The sequence below is a fragment of the Hyperolius riggenbachi genome, chromosome 10, assembly GCF_040937935.1.
Source record: "Hyperolius riggenbachi isolate aHypRig1 chromosome 10, aHypRig1.pri, whole genome shotgun sequence".
NCBI classification, from domain to species: domain Eukaryota; kingdom Metazoa; phylum Chordata; class Amphibia; order Anura; family Hyperoliidae; genus Hyperolius; species Hyperolius riggenbachi.
This window is the reverse complement of record NC_090655.1, coordinates 135019989-135037109: the sequence shown is the minus strand read 5'-3', so window position 1 is coordinate 135037109 and position 17121 is coordinate 135019989. Positions and strand designations below refer to the sequence as shown.

The window sequence follows — 17121 nt, the reverse complement described above, 5'->3', positions numbered from 1 at the left end:
TGATAGAAACAGAAAAAATACACCTTTATTTCCAAATATATTGTCACCATACTGTACATTGTACTAGGAACATAATTTAAATGGTGTGATAGCTGGAATAACTGGGCAAATAAAAATGTGTGGATCTTCTCTATAGAAGTTCATTTTAAAACTATAGAGGATGGAATTCGAGAAATTGTGTATTTTTTCTTGTATTTCCCTATAAAATGCATAGAAAATAAAATTATTATTGAAAGCAAGTATCACCCAGAAAAAGCCTTATTTATGGGAAAAAAATAGTTCTAGATCTTTTAGGTGTGATAAGTAGTGATAAAGTTATTGGCGAATGAATGGGAGGAGCACTACAGGGGAAAATGTCTTCCGTCCTTAAAGTGGTCTAATACACAGCATTTCAACTTTGCTTTAAAAGATTGCTTACAGCTTAGAAACTATTATGCCAGATTTTTTTTTTTAGCAGAAATTCACTGAATGGATTAAAACGGAATATAACCCTGCATTTCAACTTTGCTCTAAAACATTATTTACAGCATATTATATGCAACCAGCATTTTTTTTTAATAGACCAGCATTGGAAGGGTTACACACAGAGCTTTAAAGTTCCGTGGAGAGAACTGCTCCCTGCAGCCGAAGTTTAGATAGATACATTTAAGTAAACAGAATGTAACAAGTGAGGAATGTTACACACTCTTTGGCTGTCCTCCAGCTCCTGCACAGTCAGAGAGAGTGAGTCACATTCCACACTTGTTAAATTCTGTTTACTTAAATGTATCTATCTAAACTTCGGCTGCGGGAGCAGTTCTCTCCACGGAACTTAAAAGCTCTGTGTGTAACCCTTCCAATGCTGGTCTAGTAAAAAAAAATGCTGGTTGCATATAATATGCTGTAAATAATGTTTTAAAGCAAAGTTGAAGTGCAGGGTTATATTCCACTTTAAACATGACATTTTAGTGTTGCATTTAGCTAGAAAGCCTCCTTCGTACTGAGGTGTAGATACAAATGTATCTATTTACACTGTAATAAACAAACACGTCTCTGAGAGAGCACAGAGGTCTTACCAGACGGGCATTTCAGAGGTCTATTTGCATTCCAAACAAAGATACATTTGTAACTAAACCTCAGCACAGATGCGGATTTCTAGCTGAATGCAAAACTAAAATGTCATGTTAAACCCATTCAGTGAATTTCTGCTTTAAAACAAATCTGGCATAATAGTTTCTAAGCTGTAAGCAAACTTTTAAAGCAAAGTTGTAATGCTGGGTGTTAGACCACTTTAAGGTGAAAAACCACCAGCAAGCTGAAGTGGTTAAAGAATACCAGTTGCCCAGCAGTTCTGCTGATCTTTCTAGTCAGTACGGTCTAAATCACACACCTGAAACAAACATGCAACTAATCTTGCCATATTTGTCACAGACATCTGATCTGCATACTTGTTCAGGGACTATGGCTTAAAGTACTAGGGGTAGAGGATCAGCAGGACAGCCAGGCGATATGCATTATTTAACATGCCATATCCCCCTTATCTTGAGTTCCCTTTAGGAGCTCCAAACCAGTTTGTTTAACTTCTGAAATTGCAGTGGTAGGCAAGCGTGTGCAACAGCTAAGTGTTTAAAGTCTGCCTCGTTCTCTTTCCACTGCCCTTTTTATCATTTCATGGACCATAGCTGGGGGACAAAAACAAAGGCACCTTTACATTTCTCAAGCAGATTTTCATCAGCAAGCATGCTCGAATGTACCCAAATTCGATTCGAGTACATTTGAATTTGGGTCCGGGCAAATTCGGGTTCTGTAACTAAATTTGGGAAAAATTTGTGTTCGCGAATTCAGGTTTCTTTTTTTCTTTTTTTTTAAGGGAAATTACCCTCCTTCTCCCCCTCCCCCCTGCTCCAAGAAGTTTAACGCCATTTTAAACAAAACCTGTATATATCAAATTTCTACATATATTTCTATGATCCTTTCATGATGACAAAGGCCAGGAAGAAGTAGGCAAAGGAGTGCCCATTTTTTCGTACGGCTGAACGGGTTTTTTCTACAACAAAGGATTCACTGTGTGGCCGCAGAGTGGCACAGCAGAAGTGTGCTGAGCCCATAACCCAGAGGTTGATGGATTGAAACCATCCTCTGCTAGGTGTACTTTGTTTTTTACACCTTGCTTTACCACATGGGCCAAGCGGTGAGCATAGCCTCTTAAGAGAAAGTGTCATTAGGGCCTTGCTGTAACAGATTGTAGTGTAACTATTTTAACTAATGTACCCTTCTTAAACTTGAAGATGGTATACAAATGTAAGCAGACTGTAGAGTGGCGCAGCGGAAGTGTGCTGGGCCCATAATCCAGAGGTTGATGGATCGAAACCATCCTCTGCTAGGCATTATTTAATTTTTGCACCTCGCTTTATCGCATGGGCAAAACGGTTTCCATAGCCCTGTAAGATAAAGTGTAATAAGGGCCCTGCCGTAACATAGATATTACGGTAGCTAAGACTACTCCTGGGCCTTTCTTGTAGTTGAAGAGATGAGTGAACTGTGACACCACACTTAAAAAAAACAAAACAAAAAACAAACAAACAAAAAAACAGTAAACAGAGAAGCTTCCCCATATTGGAGCATTGGATTTGGTAAAGTCTTAAGTCAATGTGTTGTAAGCCACAAGTAAGCTTTAGGTTAGCAGGAAGGGTTGCATGGCCACCTAGCTTTTCATCCTTCCCACCCTTGCCCTGGAATCTTCCAGACTTCAAATTGCTGTCCTTTGCTGTGTGTGTTACACCAGCATCATCCAGCGGGGTACTTGATCTTTCTGAAGTATTGAATTAAAGCCTGTAAGCAGTATCAGTGTTGGTGGTATAGTGGTGAGCATAGCTGCCTTCCAAGCAGTTGATCTGGCTTCGATTCCCAGCCAATGTATGTGAGCCTGCTTTTGACATCCTACAAATCCCTGGAAGACAAGATCCAGAGAGCGAGAGAGAGAGAGAGAGAGGAGGCGGAGAGGAATTTAAAGGGCACTTCCAGTTTTTTGATCCAGATATCAGACCCGGATCGCATATCTGAGTATCCGGATCCAAATTAGTTCCAGATAGTATTGGCTCTCAAGGCATCCTGGACCTCTTACAGTATTTCAATGGTCAGATTCCCCAGAATACCAAATTGAACCCGAATTTGCGATCATTCGGACGAATTTGAGAGGGTAGCCTCGAATTCGAATTCGTCAACAGCATCAGAATTCTGAATTTTCAGGTACATAACGAATTCGCGAATTTGGAGAGCAACCCTGTTCATCAGTGTTGGAACAGAAAAGACTTTCACAAGCTTAGTAAAATTGGTGTTTCCATACGCATTGGCACGTAACCACCCTAGGACGTCCTGGGGGTGCCTATCGGGCAGGTGGAGGTGTAACTAAATTCATGGGGCACCCAAGTAAAGCTTTGATGCCCACACCTATTCCCCCTAAGCCCATGCACTACCCACACCCTAACTCTGTACTTGCAGAAGTGAAATATGAACACTCTCCTAAAGCTTTGTGTAAATAGATAGTGTACACTTGAATGCCATTTATAGCAGAATTAACATTGTAGATTTAAATGATAAATGTCAAACTTCTTACCAGGAAACTTTCTGTCATAGTGTGTGCTCAGGACTTAATCCTTCAGCAATCAATTGCAAGTGATTCTGGTTTTCTGGAATAGATATTTGGTTCATCTGGAACCTGTGATTAAATAGCTATACAGAGCACAAATTTGCAGTCATTACCTGACACAACACCACAGATATTAAAGACAATCTCTGATCAGTGCATCCCAGTACTTCTACACATCACAGGGCACTGTGCAGTACACATTGACTGACATTGCTCAGTGGAGGAGAATAAATATTACGATGACAAGATATTTCCAATAACAATAGAATGCATCTAGTTGATTGCACATCTATTAATCTTTTACAGCTTAGAGGATTAACTCAGAAGTTTACACTGCTCAGCAGAAGTAGTGCAGTCTTTTATTAAGGTGCAGATCTCATCTATTAATATGAAAGAAGTGTTAGATTGTCACTGTAGATGCCATCAATCCAAGCCCTAGTATAAAATCACAATCAGGAGGAGGTCAGTCCAGATCATTGGCTTGTTATCTGGTGATTCAGTAGTGTAAATTGTCTTCACAACTTTGCCTGTATGTAAACATAAACCACACAAACATACTTATAATATATTTGATGTAATAGAGTTTTTCCAAGCAATATAATATAGGATCTGATGCAGAACAGAGATTGATTTGCAATCTCTGAATGTCATTGGTAGTTAGTAAACCTTTGTGTTTACTGTGATACTTTTATCTCTTTGATCTACATGTGATGGCAAAAGATGCTTTTCCAACTCCCATCTATAACCTTGCCTGTTTGAATCCTGGAATCCAATCTCACATCAAGGCAGACTTAATTCCATAAAACTACCGTCATCATTTAAGTGGAATAGATTAGATCTGTCATGTTGATGCAAGAGGAGAGTGCTGAAACTGGGGGGGGGGGGGGGGAACAGATTGGTTTGATTTCTGTGTTATAGCTTCTACACCCTGCTAAAGTAACTTATATGACTGTTGGTAAGAAAGACCTTGAGGCCTTGTTCACATTAGGAGTCGTCACTGCAATCGCATCGCTTTTGTGTGCGCTTTTGAAAGCACTTTTTCCAACGCTTTCTGAGCGATTAGCGGTTTTAGAAGCGCTTTTCTAAGCCGATTACTTTTTTTTTCTTTTTTTTTTCAAAAAAGAAACAATTAGAAAGTGAACTCTTTGACCTGGAACTAAATAACTTTAATGCACTTTGAGAGGAAAAGTACTTGCTCACAAAATCACTTTTCCAGGCGCTTTTTCAAGCGCTTAGTGATTCCCCTATACCTTGCATTGAAGCACAAATGCTCAGGAAATGGTGCAGAAGCGGCGTTTGTGACTGGAAAGAAAGCTCATCGCTCATGTGAGAATACTCACATAGGAAATCATTGCACAAGCGCTTTTAAAGAGCTTTTAAAAATTGCCAGCACTTAAAAATAAACAAAAGCGCTCATAATGGTTTATTCACTAAAGCATGATAACTGCTATCACAGCAGTTATCATGTGATCTGCCGCATGTGGCGCTTTTGCACGTGAATTATTACTCCGCATGATAAACGAACGTTTGCGCGCGATCACGTGCAGGGTTTATGTGCGTGATTGCGCGCAAATGTTCACTTACCACACAGAGTAATCTTTTACGTGCGCAAAGTGCCGCGCGTGGCAGATAGCAGTTATAGTAGTTATAGCAGTTATCACGCTTTAGGGAATCAACCCCATAGTGTGAACAAGCCCTTATGTATTATATCATAGGCGTCAAACACCAGTCCTTGAGGGCCAAAGCCATGCCAGCATTTAGGATGAACTGAGAAATGAAAAAATGTGTTTTTGTTAAAGAACCACACCTTTCCTGATTCATTACCATCAATTATCAAAGAACACAGTGTGGGATATCAACCTTACTTTTAAATATAGAGTCTCAACCAAATATAAATCATAAAGAAAAAAGGAGCGTTTAGGGAGCCTCAAAATATCAAATATATCAAGACACTTTATTACATATAAATACATGCTGAATAATTCCAAAATTCCCACCCTTTAAAAACAAAAACAGCTGTTGCTGAAATGGGAGGTTAGAGCCTAAAAAAGGAGTGCATTCCTAATTTGTCCGTTTTACCAGTATTTTTATCTTCAGGGCCCCCAGTAGTAGATCCTTCCCATATCAAGCATGAGTCAGGTGACATTAAGTTCAGTTCTAATTCTCCTTTGTATTTCTCTTTGATCAAAAGATCCGCCTCATACAGTTATGTACGCTCCTCATTACATGCATGGCATCCAGCCACCCGCATACCCGACTAGACAGGCAACTGGCTTTTGCCAGGACTCACGTGACCGCTGCTTCGTATTCAGCGTGCTGTATCCAGCGTGCTGTATCTTGTTTTTCAGGCGGGTACTGCCGGGCGCCGGCGCTGTATTCAGCCATTTAGCTGGGTTCCCAGCGTGCCCGTCTCTTGCCAGTGACAGCAGTTGTGCGTCAGGTCCAAAGTCGGGGAGAGAGCAGAGGGATTGCATGGAGGTTAGTCACGTGACTCCAGCCCAGGTGACACGTTTCACCTGCAGCTCGGGTTTCCTCAGACGTGTAGTCACAGGTCCTCCCCTTCCTCTTTATACTTTCGAGTGGGGATCTGTGACTGTGAGTTAAAGGAACATATTAACTACTTAACGTCCAGCTAACGCCGATAGGCGGCGGCTGGTCGTTTGTGGTTTTACATGGAAACGTTCCATGTCAGTTCACGGAGGGTGTCTCCGTAAATAGCCTGCGAGCCTCCGATCGTGTCTCACAGGCTAATTGTAAACACGCGGGGAAGAAATCCCCGCTGTTTACATCAATCACACTAAAACAACATGAGCAGACATATCTAGGTGACAAGTTGTCTACCTAATCACTTTGTTAAGTATTTATACTGGGGGGATAGGTCACCGACCTAAATTAACATACTAAAAAAAGAAAAGAACTGAGGCCCCCCACTGTTCTGTGATAATAATTAGCTTAAGACAGTAGCTTATATATGGCTTGAGACACCTAAATCAGTGAAAAAATCTTTATTCAAAAACCAGCTCAGAAAAATAAAAACAATTAACAGGCAGCCAGACCTGGTACACAGGCCCCTGAATAACAAAGGTACATAATTGTCAAGTGTGTAATAGATCAAAAATAAATAAATAATTCTCCTGGGTATCTCTGTGATAGAAAGTATAGCAGTGTCCCAGAATTTGTATAGATTATAGGTATAATGCTAGAGACATCCGCTTCACAGACCAATATCCCAGGAGATGTATATGATAATATGCAAACATATAAAAATCTCCTATACAGTTCCCTGCTCAATATAAAGTGCCAGTGCTTATCATCCTGTGCTAGGCTGAAGGATATCATGTAAAAAACTCCACAATATCTATAGTGCAAATGTGGAATGAATACAACACATCAATAAATATACACAATCTAAAAAATACAGTGAAAAAAAGGTATGAGAAAACCCAATAGGGGGAACACCAATGAGGTAGATAAGTGAAAGAAATAAAAATGATTACTGTTTCAGCAAGTGAATAAAAACAAAAAACAAAATGAGAGGAGTAAACCAGCAGGTGAAGGAAAATGGCAACAATATACATGCCAAACAAGTACCCAGAAGTGTGATAAAATGGCAGAGAACAAACACGAGACTCACCAGATATATCAGTATTAGGACACAGGAATGGCTGCACAGCGCTACCCATGCTGCCCCACTAGTTCCGCCGAAGCTGCCAAGGGACAATTTGAAAAGGAAGCTGGCGCAGTTTAAGTACTTCCCTGGACGCGGCCGCGTCATCGGCTAACCCTCACGTGCCGTCATTACGTCAGCACGCGCGGCCAGCCATGCGTACATTGGGACGCATAGAAACTAAATGATATGCATGAAAAGCCATATAGACGCCATCTAGTGGGCAAATAATATAGTACATGACAATTTCAATGCAGAAGTAATAGAACATACAAATAAAGAAATTAGCCGCCACCCAGTGGAGAAAAATAAATATACATACAGTTTAAAAAATGAAAAAAGATTTAACACAGTCTATATACATGTACATATATATTTCTAAATTATAGAGAAACATCCCTATGGTATAATAATAATGAATTATGAATGATGATATTTATCCTTAACATTCATGTGTGCTCCAGGTGCCTGTGTATGTTTTTGAGACATTTTGAGTCTGTGTTAAATCTTTTTTCATTTTTTAAACTGTATGTATATTTATTTTTCTCCACTGGGTGGCTGCTAATTTCTTTATTTGTATGTTCTATTACTTCTGCATTGAAATTGTCATGTACTATATTATTTGCCCACTAGATGGCGTCTATATGGCTTTTCATGCGTATCATTTAGTTTCTATGCGTCCCAATGTACGCATGGCTGGCCGCGCGTGCTGACGTAATGACGGCACATGGGGGTTAGCCGATGACGCGGCCGCGTCCAGGGAAGTACTTAAACTGCGCCAGCTTCCTTTTCAAATTGTCCCTTGGCAGCTTCGGCGGAACTAGTGGGGCAGCATGGGTAGCGCTGTGCAGCCATTCCTGTGTCCTAATACTGATATATCTGGTGAGTCTCGTGTTTGTTCTCTGCCATTTTATCACACTTCTGGGTACTTGTTTGGCATGTATATTGTTGCCGTTTTCCTTCACCTGCTGGTTTACTCCTCTCATTTTGTTTTTTGTTTTTATTCACTTGCTGAAACAGTAATCATTTTTATTTCTTTCACTTATCTACCTCATTGGTGTTCCCCCTATTGGGTTTTCTCATACCTTTTTTTCACTGTATTTTTTAGATTGTGTATATTTATTGATGTGTTGTATTCATTCCACATTTGCACTATAGATATTGTGGGATTTTTTACATGATATCCTTCAGCCTAGCACAGGATGATAAGCACTGGCACTTTATATTGAGCAGGGAACTGTATAGGAGATTTTTATATGTTTGCATATTGTCATATACTTCTCCTGGGATATTGGTCTGTGAAGCGGATGTCTCTAGCATTATACCTATAATCTATACAAATTCTGGGACACTGCTATACTTTCTATCACAGAGATACCCAGGAGAATTATTTATTTATTTTTGATCTATTACACACTTGACTCAATTATGTACCTTTGTTATTCAGGGGCTTGTGTACCAGGTCTGGCTGCCTGTTTTTAATTGTTTTTATTTTTCTGAGCTGGTTTTTGAATAAAGATTTTTTCACTGATTTAGGTGTCTCGAGCCATATATAAGCTACCGTCTTAAGCTAATTATTATCACAGAACAGTGGGGGGGCCTCAGTTCTTTTCTTTTTTCGCTGTTTACATCAATACGGCACTTCTGCTGTAATGGAGATCGGCGATCCCCGGCCTCTGATTGGGTGGGGATCGCCACCGTGTGATAGGCTGAAGCCTATCAGAGGAGGCGCAGGGCGCATCGCCGTCCTGTGCCGCCCAGGGAGGGAGAGGTAGGGAGGGAAGGAGAGGGAGGGAGGAATCGCGCTGCAGAGGGGGGCTTTGAGGTGCCCCCTCCGCTCGGACACACGGCGCGGCGGCGATCAGACCCCCCCAGCAGGTCATCCCACTAGTGGGGAAAAAAAGGGGGGGGGGAGTCTGATCGCCCTGCCTTGCACACCATCTGTGCTGCTGGCTGGAGAGCCCACGCAGCACAGATCGCAGAAAACAGCCCCGGTCCTTAACCCTCCTGGCGGTTTGCTAAAAAATCACCAGGGGGCAGCAAATCTTTTTTTTTTAATTTTTTTTTTTTTTCATGTAGCGAGACAAAGTCTCGCTACATGATAGCCGCTGCTCAGCGGCATCCCCCCAGCCCCTCCGATCAGGAGATCCCGTTCAAAGAACGGGATCTCCTGGAGGGCTTCCCCCGTTGCCATGGCGATGGGCCGGGATGACGTCACCGACGTCATCGACGTCGTGACGTCAAAGGGGATTCCGATCCACCCCATAGAGCTGCCTGGCACTGATTGGCCAGGCAGCGCACAGGGTCTGGGGGGGGGGGCGGCTGCGGCGCGACGGATAGCGGCGGATCGGCGGGTAGCGGCGGCGATCGGGCACTGCACGCAGCTAGCAAAGTGCTAGCTGCGTGCAGCAAAAAAAAAAAAATTTTGCAAATCGGCCCAGCGGGGCCTGAGCGGTGCCTTCCGGCGGCATGGCCCGAGCTCAGCTCGGGCTTACCGCCAGGAAGGTTAAGTGGTTAAAATTAGGTTGGAATCATTAAAGAGTCTAGGCTCCCTCCAGTGGCAGTTCAGAGAAATACCTTCAAGTTCATATCGCTATTAAGGCCATTAGGTTGCATGGAATTGCATTTGTATATCCAGTACGATTCTTTTTCCAAAAGTTCTTTATCATAATCACCTCTATGCGGACTTATGTTCAGTTTATAAATTCCCATAACCCGTAGATGTTTTGGATCAGAATTATGTTTTTTGAAAATGCATAGCTACTAGGCTTTTTTTCATTTTTGTTTATACTATTATTGATATGCTTCTGTATCCTTTTTCTTAGGATTCAATGTGTTTTTCCTACAAAGGTTTTATTGAAACTACAACATAATTGATATTACTCTTTCCATTGAGCATGAAATATAATCGACAAAAAAAACATTGTTCTGTCCTGGTTATAGAAATTCTCCCCTTTTTGTATATATGGGCACACATCAGAGTTCCCACATTTGTTTATTCCTCTTTTCAATTTTTCGCCTACCCCTATTTTTGCATTTGTAGCCAAAGTCACTTGTCACCAATAAATCGTTCAGAGTGGTGCATCCTTTGGCTGCCATATGTGGTATTCACCCACAATATCTTTCAAAATATGGTCTCTACATAGTAAGTGCCAATGGCTATCAAGAATCTTATGCACCTCATTATAATGAGTACGATATGTAGTCACCATGCGTGTACAACCTGTGGGGAGCTCTTTTATGGGTTTTTTTCTGTTATCCACAAGTAAGTCATTTCTATGTTTTTCAGAGGCTTTTTTGTATGCCTCATTAATCTTCTCCTCACGGTATCCTCGAGCCATCATCCTGCAGCTCAAATCAAATCCTCCCTTCCTCCCTCCTCCCGGAGGGAGGAGGGTCTCATCTTCCAGGGAATTGTAGAATTTCAAAAGCCAGCTTACATACCTTGGCCAGGAATTGAACCCAGGTCTGAGTGCTTGGTAGTCAGCTCTCTTAACCGCTATACCACCACCAACACTACATGCGGAAGGCAGCCTAGCATGTACCATTATGATCTATCCTAGAGAAAAATGAGCTTGCTTAAAAATTTGTAGGCTTTTAAAAGCCAGCTTACATACCTTGGCCGGGAATTGAACCCAGGTCTTGGCCGGGAATTGAACCCAGGTCTGAGTGCTTGGTAGTCAGCTCTCTTAACCGCTATACCAGTAGTGTAAGTGGTGATATAGCGGTTAAGAAAGGTTCCAGTTTTCTATCATTTTTCCAACCGGTAGAAATTTTTCTAAATTTTAAAGTTCGCCTCCCCATTGAAGTCTATTGTGGTTCGCGAACTTTTTCGCGAACCGAACCTTCTGCGGAAGTTCGTGAACAGGGTTCGCGGACCGAAAATCGGAGGTTCGCGACTTCGCTAGTGGAGACAGGCATAGGCCGGAGAGCATGCCGCGCCCATAGTGACCCCCCCCCTTTTGACGATATGCTGCTCCTTTTAATTCACAAAAGTTGTTGTGTATGATCAATCTCATTAGATCAACAACAAATTCGCATTGATCACTTTGTCTGCCAAATTTCTGCTCAAGGAAAAAGTTTGCCTCCAAACCTTTTTGATTAGGGATTGACGTGAAGAGGGATTTCACATCTAGTCCAACCAATAACCATTTCTCTTCAACATGTACATACTCTAAGACAGCCAAGACATTTTTAGTATCCATCACAAATGAGGGTAGGTTCTGCACCAAATCCTTGACCTTCAAGTCCACATATTGTGAAATTTTCACAAGGGGGTCCGAAACTATCGGGCGGCCGGAGGGGTAATAAATTTTTATGTGTTTTGGGGAGAATGTAAAAGGTGGGAATCGTGTATTCACTTACCAGAAGGAACTTCATTTCATTCTCTGTCAGGACCCCATCAAGGTATCCCCACAGGAGTTTATTATTTATTTTTTCCACCAATTCCTTGAAAGGATCCTCAGTTATCCTCTCATAAGTGGTTTTATCACTTAACAATCGTCTTATTTCCTTTTCATATCGTTCCCTCTTCAATAATGACCATGTTCCCACCCTTGTCACTCTTTTTTATTTCTATTCTTGGAATATTTTTCAATTCTTGCAGGGCTTCTCTTTCCTTCTTACTTAAATTGTCTTGGCCCTTTTTATCCCAATTTACCTTTTTCAAGTCCTCTGACACTAGGTCCAGGAACATAGCGGTGTATATGTTACTACTTGGGGGGGGCATATATGTGGACTTTGGTCGCAAACCAGTGTGCAGATCCATTTGTTCCTCCATATTGTTAATTTCCTCGAAAAGCGTATCTAGATCGATAACATCCACATCAGTGGGTGAACTCGATTGGTCGTCATCAATTACTGAATTGGCTGTCTTGGACACGTACATTCTCCTCAGGAGAGCCCTCCTCAGGAACAATTGTTTGTCTTTATAACACTCAAATTCACATCCCCCTTGTTTGGGGCTTTTGATCAAAGAGAAATACACAGGAGAATTAGAGCTGAACTTATTGTCACCTGACTCATGCTTGATATGGGAAGGATCTACTACTGAGGGCCCTGAAGATAAAAATACCGGTAAAACGGACAAATTAGGAGTGCACTCCTTTTTTAGGCTCTAGTCTCCCATTTCAGCAACAGCTGTTTTTGTTTTTAAAGGGTGGGATTACCATCAATTAGTTTGAGCTGTGCCAAAAATATGTGAGGACCTCGATTCTGAAGACTGGAGTTCCACATCCCTATGTTATATAAATACAGTAGTTTAGTATATTGCCAGAAAACATTGTTCATATTATATGCTTATTTTACACTATGATGTGTTTGTGCTCAGCTTGTCCATGACCGCCGCGCTGGATTGCTCTGGCCCTGGTGGGCAAATTTTCATAATTTGTTTTTTTGCTAGCTGCGTGTTGGGATGATCGCCGTCGCTCTAAGCCAATGCGCCACTACCCGCCGCGTAACAGGCCCCCTCCCCCGAGACCCCGTGCACAGCCTGGCCAATCAGTGCCAGGCAGCGCTGAGGGGTGGATCGGGTCTCCCTCTGACGTCACGACGTCAATGACTCCATGGCGACGGGGAAGCCAAACAGGAAATCCCTTTCTGAACGGGATTTCCTGTTTGCTCTGATCACCGGAGGCGATCGGAAGGGATGTGGGGATGCCGCTGCTCAGCGGCTATCATGTAGCTAGCGCTAGGCTAGCTACATGATTTAAAAAAAAATTTTTTTTAAAAAGTGCTGCACAGCCACCCTGGCGCAATCAATAGAACTCCAGGGTGGTTAAAGGGGCCTGTGACTTTCAAGAATAAAAAAAAAAATAACCCCAAAAATTATAAGTGCCCCAAAAATATATGTAATTCCCCCTTTTCTTTAACCACTCTGTGACCGCCTAACGCAGGATGGCGGCCGCAGAGTGGCTTCTGTGTTCATCCACCACACACGGGCACTTGTTCTCACGATGCGCAAGATTAGCAGGGAGCTTTTACTCATTCGAGTGTGAGCTTCCGTAAACAGGCTGTTAAATAAAAACAGCAGCAATTTAGTGTTGTCCAGCGCTGTGATCTAGCGCAGCGCTGTACTTTGCTTTCCGTTGAAGTGGCTCACAATCTGATCCTTCTCATAGGCTGATGCCTATGAGATGTGATTACAGTGATTGGATATCGAGGGGGGGGGGGTGCTCAAGGAAGAGAAGGTGGGAGGGAATCTATAAAAAAGACGTTTTTAATATAATAAATAAAATGAATTTAAAAAAATAAAAATCGTAGCAGCAATCAGATCCCACCAACAGAAATCTCTGTTGGTGGACAGAAAAGGAGGCAAGATTCCTTTTGCTGCTTAGTTGTATGGCCGAGTAATAAACTATTACAGCTGCAGAGTGCTGAATTGTAAAAAATGGTATGGTCGCTAGGGGGATGTAAGCCGGTGGTCCTCAATAGGTGGTTAAAATATGGTAGGTCCTTATATGTCCCAAATTTTTTTCTTTTTACCTGGTCTGAGTGCTGTACAGTGCCAGCAGATTGTGGGTGGGTCTTATATTTTTAAGCACGGTGTTGTAGTGGTTAGTGCTCTCGCCTTTCAGCGGTGGGTCCCCGGTTCGAATCCCAGCCAAGGCACTATCTGCAAGGAGTTTGTATGTTCTCCCCGTGTCTGTGTGGGTTTCCTCTGGGCACTCCGCTTTCCTCCCACATCACAAAAACATAGATAAGTTAATTGGCTTCCCTCTAAATTGGCACTAGACTATGACACATGCACTACATACATAGACATATCACTATGGTAGGGATTACAGGGATTATTATTATTGTGGGTAGGGGAGGGATTATTATTATTGTGAGCCCCCCTGAGGGACAGTTAGTGACAAGACATACTCTGTACAGCGCTGCGGTATATATATATGTTGGCGCTATATAAATACTTTAAATAAAAAAGCTACAGTAACCAGCATATCTCAGTAAGCAAATAACAGAAAGTTTCTTATTTCGAATAAGATAAGGACACTGTGACCAGAAAGCAATTTAATCCTATCCCCTCTTTTTGAAGAGTTTACACAGTGATGTAAGCCTTTTGCTGGGAATACACGGGTCCATTGTGGCGCTCGATTCTGCACCCGATTGTTTTGGCCGCTTGATTCTCTTATCTTCCGCTAGTTTTTCTTATCTTTTTTCTATTAACTTCAATGGTTAATCGAGCTGCAAAACGATCAAAAGGTGATCGGACATGTCAGAAATTATCTATCGATATATAGTTTTATGCAATTACGCTTTGCCAAACTACGGCTTCGAAATCAAATATTCGCTGCGTATGCATTTCGTAGAAATACGCAATTACGCGTAGTGCGAAGCGTAGTGTATGCGGATGCTTATGCCTGTATGCAGTATATTTTATGCATTAATTCCTCTTTAGATGCTTATCCCGGGAACTCTTCTATGCGTACATTCCCCTTTCCAATGTGTAAATTTGTAAGCATACAATCGCACGCGGAAAAATAGACGCGAGTAATGCATACGTAGTTCACTACGCAATACACATAACTACGCATAGTAAGCATAAGCTACGCGTAGCGGTACTTTGCTACGCGTAAATTCGTAAACGTAGTTCTGCAACTTCACCTACGAACAACGATGCGTAGATGCAAACTACGATGCGTAAATTCGCACTGGCGTAGTTTCTGCTCATCCCTGATCACATTTTTCCTAAATGTGACTGAACGCTAAAAACAGCATAGGTCAGCTTAATAAGTAATTTCTTGTTTGAATATTTTTTAAGTTTATATGGAGTTTCATCCGACTTTAAACAATAGTAGTGTTCCCTTGCGTATAAGTGTGAGTGGATACAGCAACAACATACAGTGCATAATGTGAGTGAAGTGGAGACATAAACTGAATAACCTTGCATGCTAGGAATGCGATGAAGGCTAAAACATAATTTTTTATTAATATAGTCAAAAGTACGCGAGAGGACACCGACAAGTAGTGCTGCTAACGAGAAGTTTATTTTGAATTCCGGTGTGTGTAATGAAGTGGAGACATGACAGCTGTCAACTACAGATGTCTGCAGAAAATCTGTTGGACAAAATGTCTCCCAAACACACCATTGGGGCGGGTCTCCACTAATGACGGCCGTCCATTTCTGAGACGGACGCTGGCACTTGTGCACACAGATTACGCATCCGAATTCCTGAAGCTGTGCCATGTATTGTCCAGAATTCTGGAGCAGTGCTTCAGAATTTTTTCACGCACACAAATTCGGAAGCAGCCTATTGTTATCAGTAGGCTGAGATTCCAGATGCCCTGTTTGTGTGCGTGAAATCGGGCACACACCGCCCCGGTGGAAACAGGCCCATAGAGATACCAATGTCTCTCTTGCCAATTCTTCAGAAAGGTGATATTACCTCCTGCAAGGGCGTAACTACATATAATTTAATTAGCGTTTCTCATTTAACTGTACAGATTTTTCCACATTGATGCATAATACATGAAAGATGAGTGTTTGACTGTAGCTTACGGATACGTTTCCTTTCAGTTTGCATAGAACCGGCCTGTCCCTGTACAATATTTTTGCTGTTAGAGCAAGGAGGGCTTTTATTGCAAAATGTGTTGTCATATACAGTAACCTTGTTGTAACTCATGTCCAAATGTTCATTTTTTGTTTGTCTTTGTAGGATCAAGACAAAACAAAACCACTTTCAACGCTAGCCAATCTGGCCATCACAATCACAGACATTCAGGATATGGACCCAATCTTCGTCAACTTGCCTTATAGCACTAACATATATGAAAATTCACCTCCGGTAAGAATTTGTTACATTTGCTCAAATTCCAAACAGTTAGACATTAGCTCTTCAAGGAAGGCAATGGGGTTTTCACAGTAGACATCTGTTAAAATTTGAGCACAGGAGACCAACAATATTTACTCAATCCCCAAAGTCTCTTCTCAAATCAAGATGCTGAGATTTCCTGTCTGTTGAACATAAAAGTCCCACAAAGATGAAGGGGTTCTCTTAAAGAGACTCTGCAACAATTTTCAGCCTTAGTTATTCTATCCTATAAGTTCCTATGCCTGTTCTAATCTGCTCTGGCTTACTGCAGTCTTTCCTAACTGCACTGTCTCTGTAATAAATCAATGTATCTTTCCTCTGTCCTGTGTGTCGCTCTAAGGCTTGATTGTGTGGAATGTGCAGGGCTGCTTGTGATTGGTAGAAGCGATACACACCCTCTGCAGGCCCCCTGCATACTCTGAATGACTCATACACTATGCTTAGCTGAGCCTATTAGAAGCTGGTTAGTTTGTTTGTAAACACTGCCTAAAACTGTTAATTACAAGCCAGGATTGCAGCAGAGAGTGGCAGAAACAGCACAGATGGGCACAGGAGAAAATAATGAATAGAATGGTATGCTTTTTATTGTAAGAATATTAGAGTACAGATTATCTTTAAGAGGGTTCAGTGAACATAAGAAATGCTGGAGACTGCCACCATGGAAGTAAAAACTTTACTTAAGATACCCAAAGACTTTGAATTACATTATCAGGGAGCTGGTTAAATCTTTTTATATGTATATTTTATATAACAATTTAAACATTCAGTGTTTCTTTTTTGCATTACTTGTTTATACCTGTAGTCAATAGGTAATAAATCTAAGATGCATATGCTCATTGATCAGAGAGGAAACAGTCATCTGCGTTTGCATTATCCTTGTCTAACTCTTGATGGTAGGGCTTGTGACCTTCTTCACCAATCCAAAAGCTGCTACAGGTGGACCTCAGGGCTGTGACATTCATTCTTGTTTCATTCAGCCCTGATAGCTTATAGAATGTAAATAGATGGTATGT

General features: G+C 41.7%; 1 protein-coding gene across 7 annotated transcripts in view; it reads left to right on the top strand.

Moving 5' to 3' along the window:
* CDH23 (cadherin related 23) overlaps positions 1-17121 on the top strand; it is a 1682716-nt gene that overhangs the window by 628807 nt on the left and 1036788 nt on the right. For all 7 annotated transcript variants that reach the window (XM_068258239.1, XM_068258233.1, XM_068258238.1 and 4 more), the window contains exon 8: positions 15953-16081. In XM_068258239.1, the coding sequence (XP_068114340.1) occupies positions 15953-16081 (129 nt within the window). The remainder of the gene's footprint in view (positions 1-15952; positions 16082-17121) is intronic.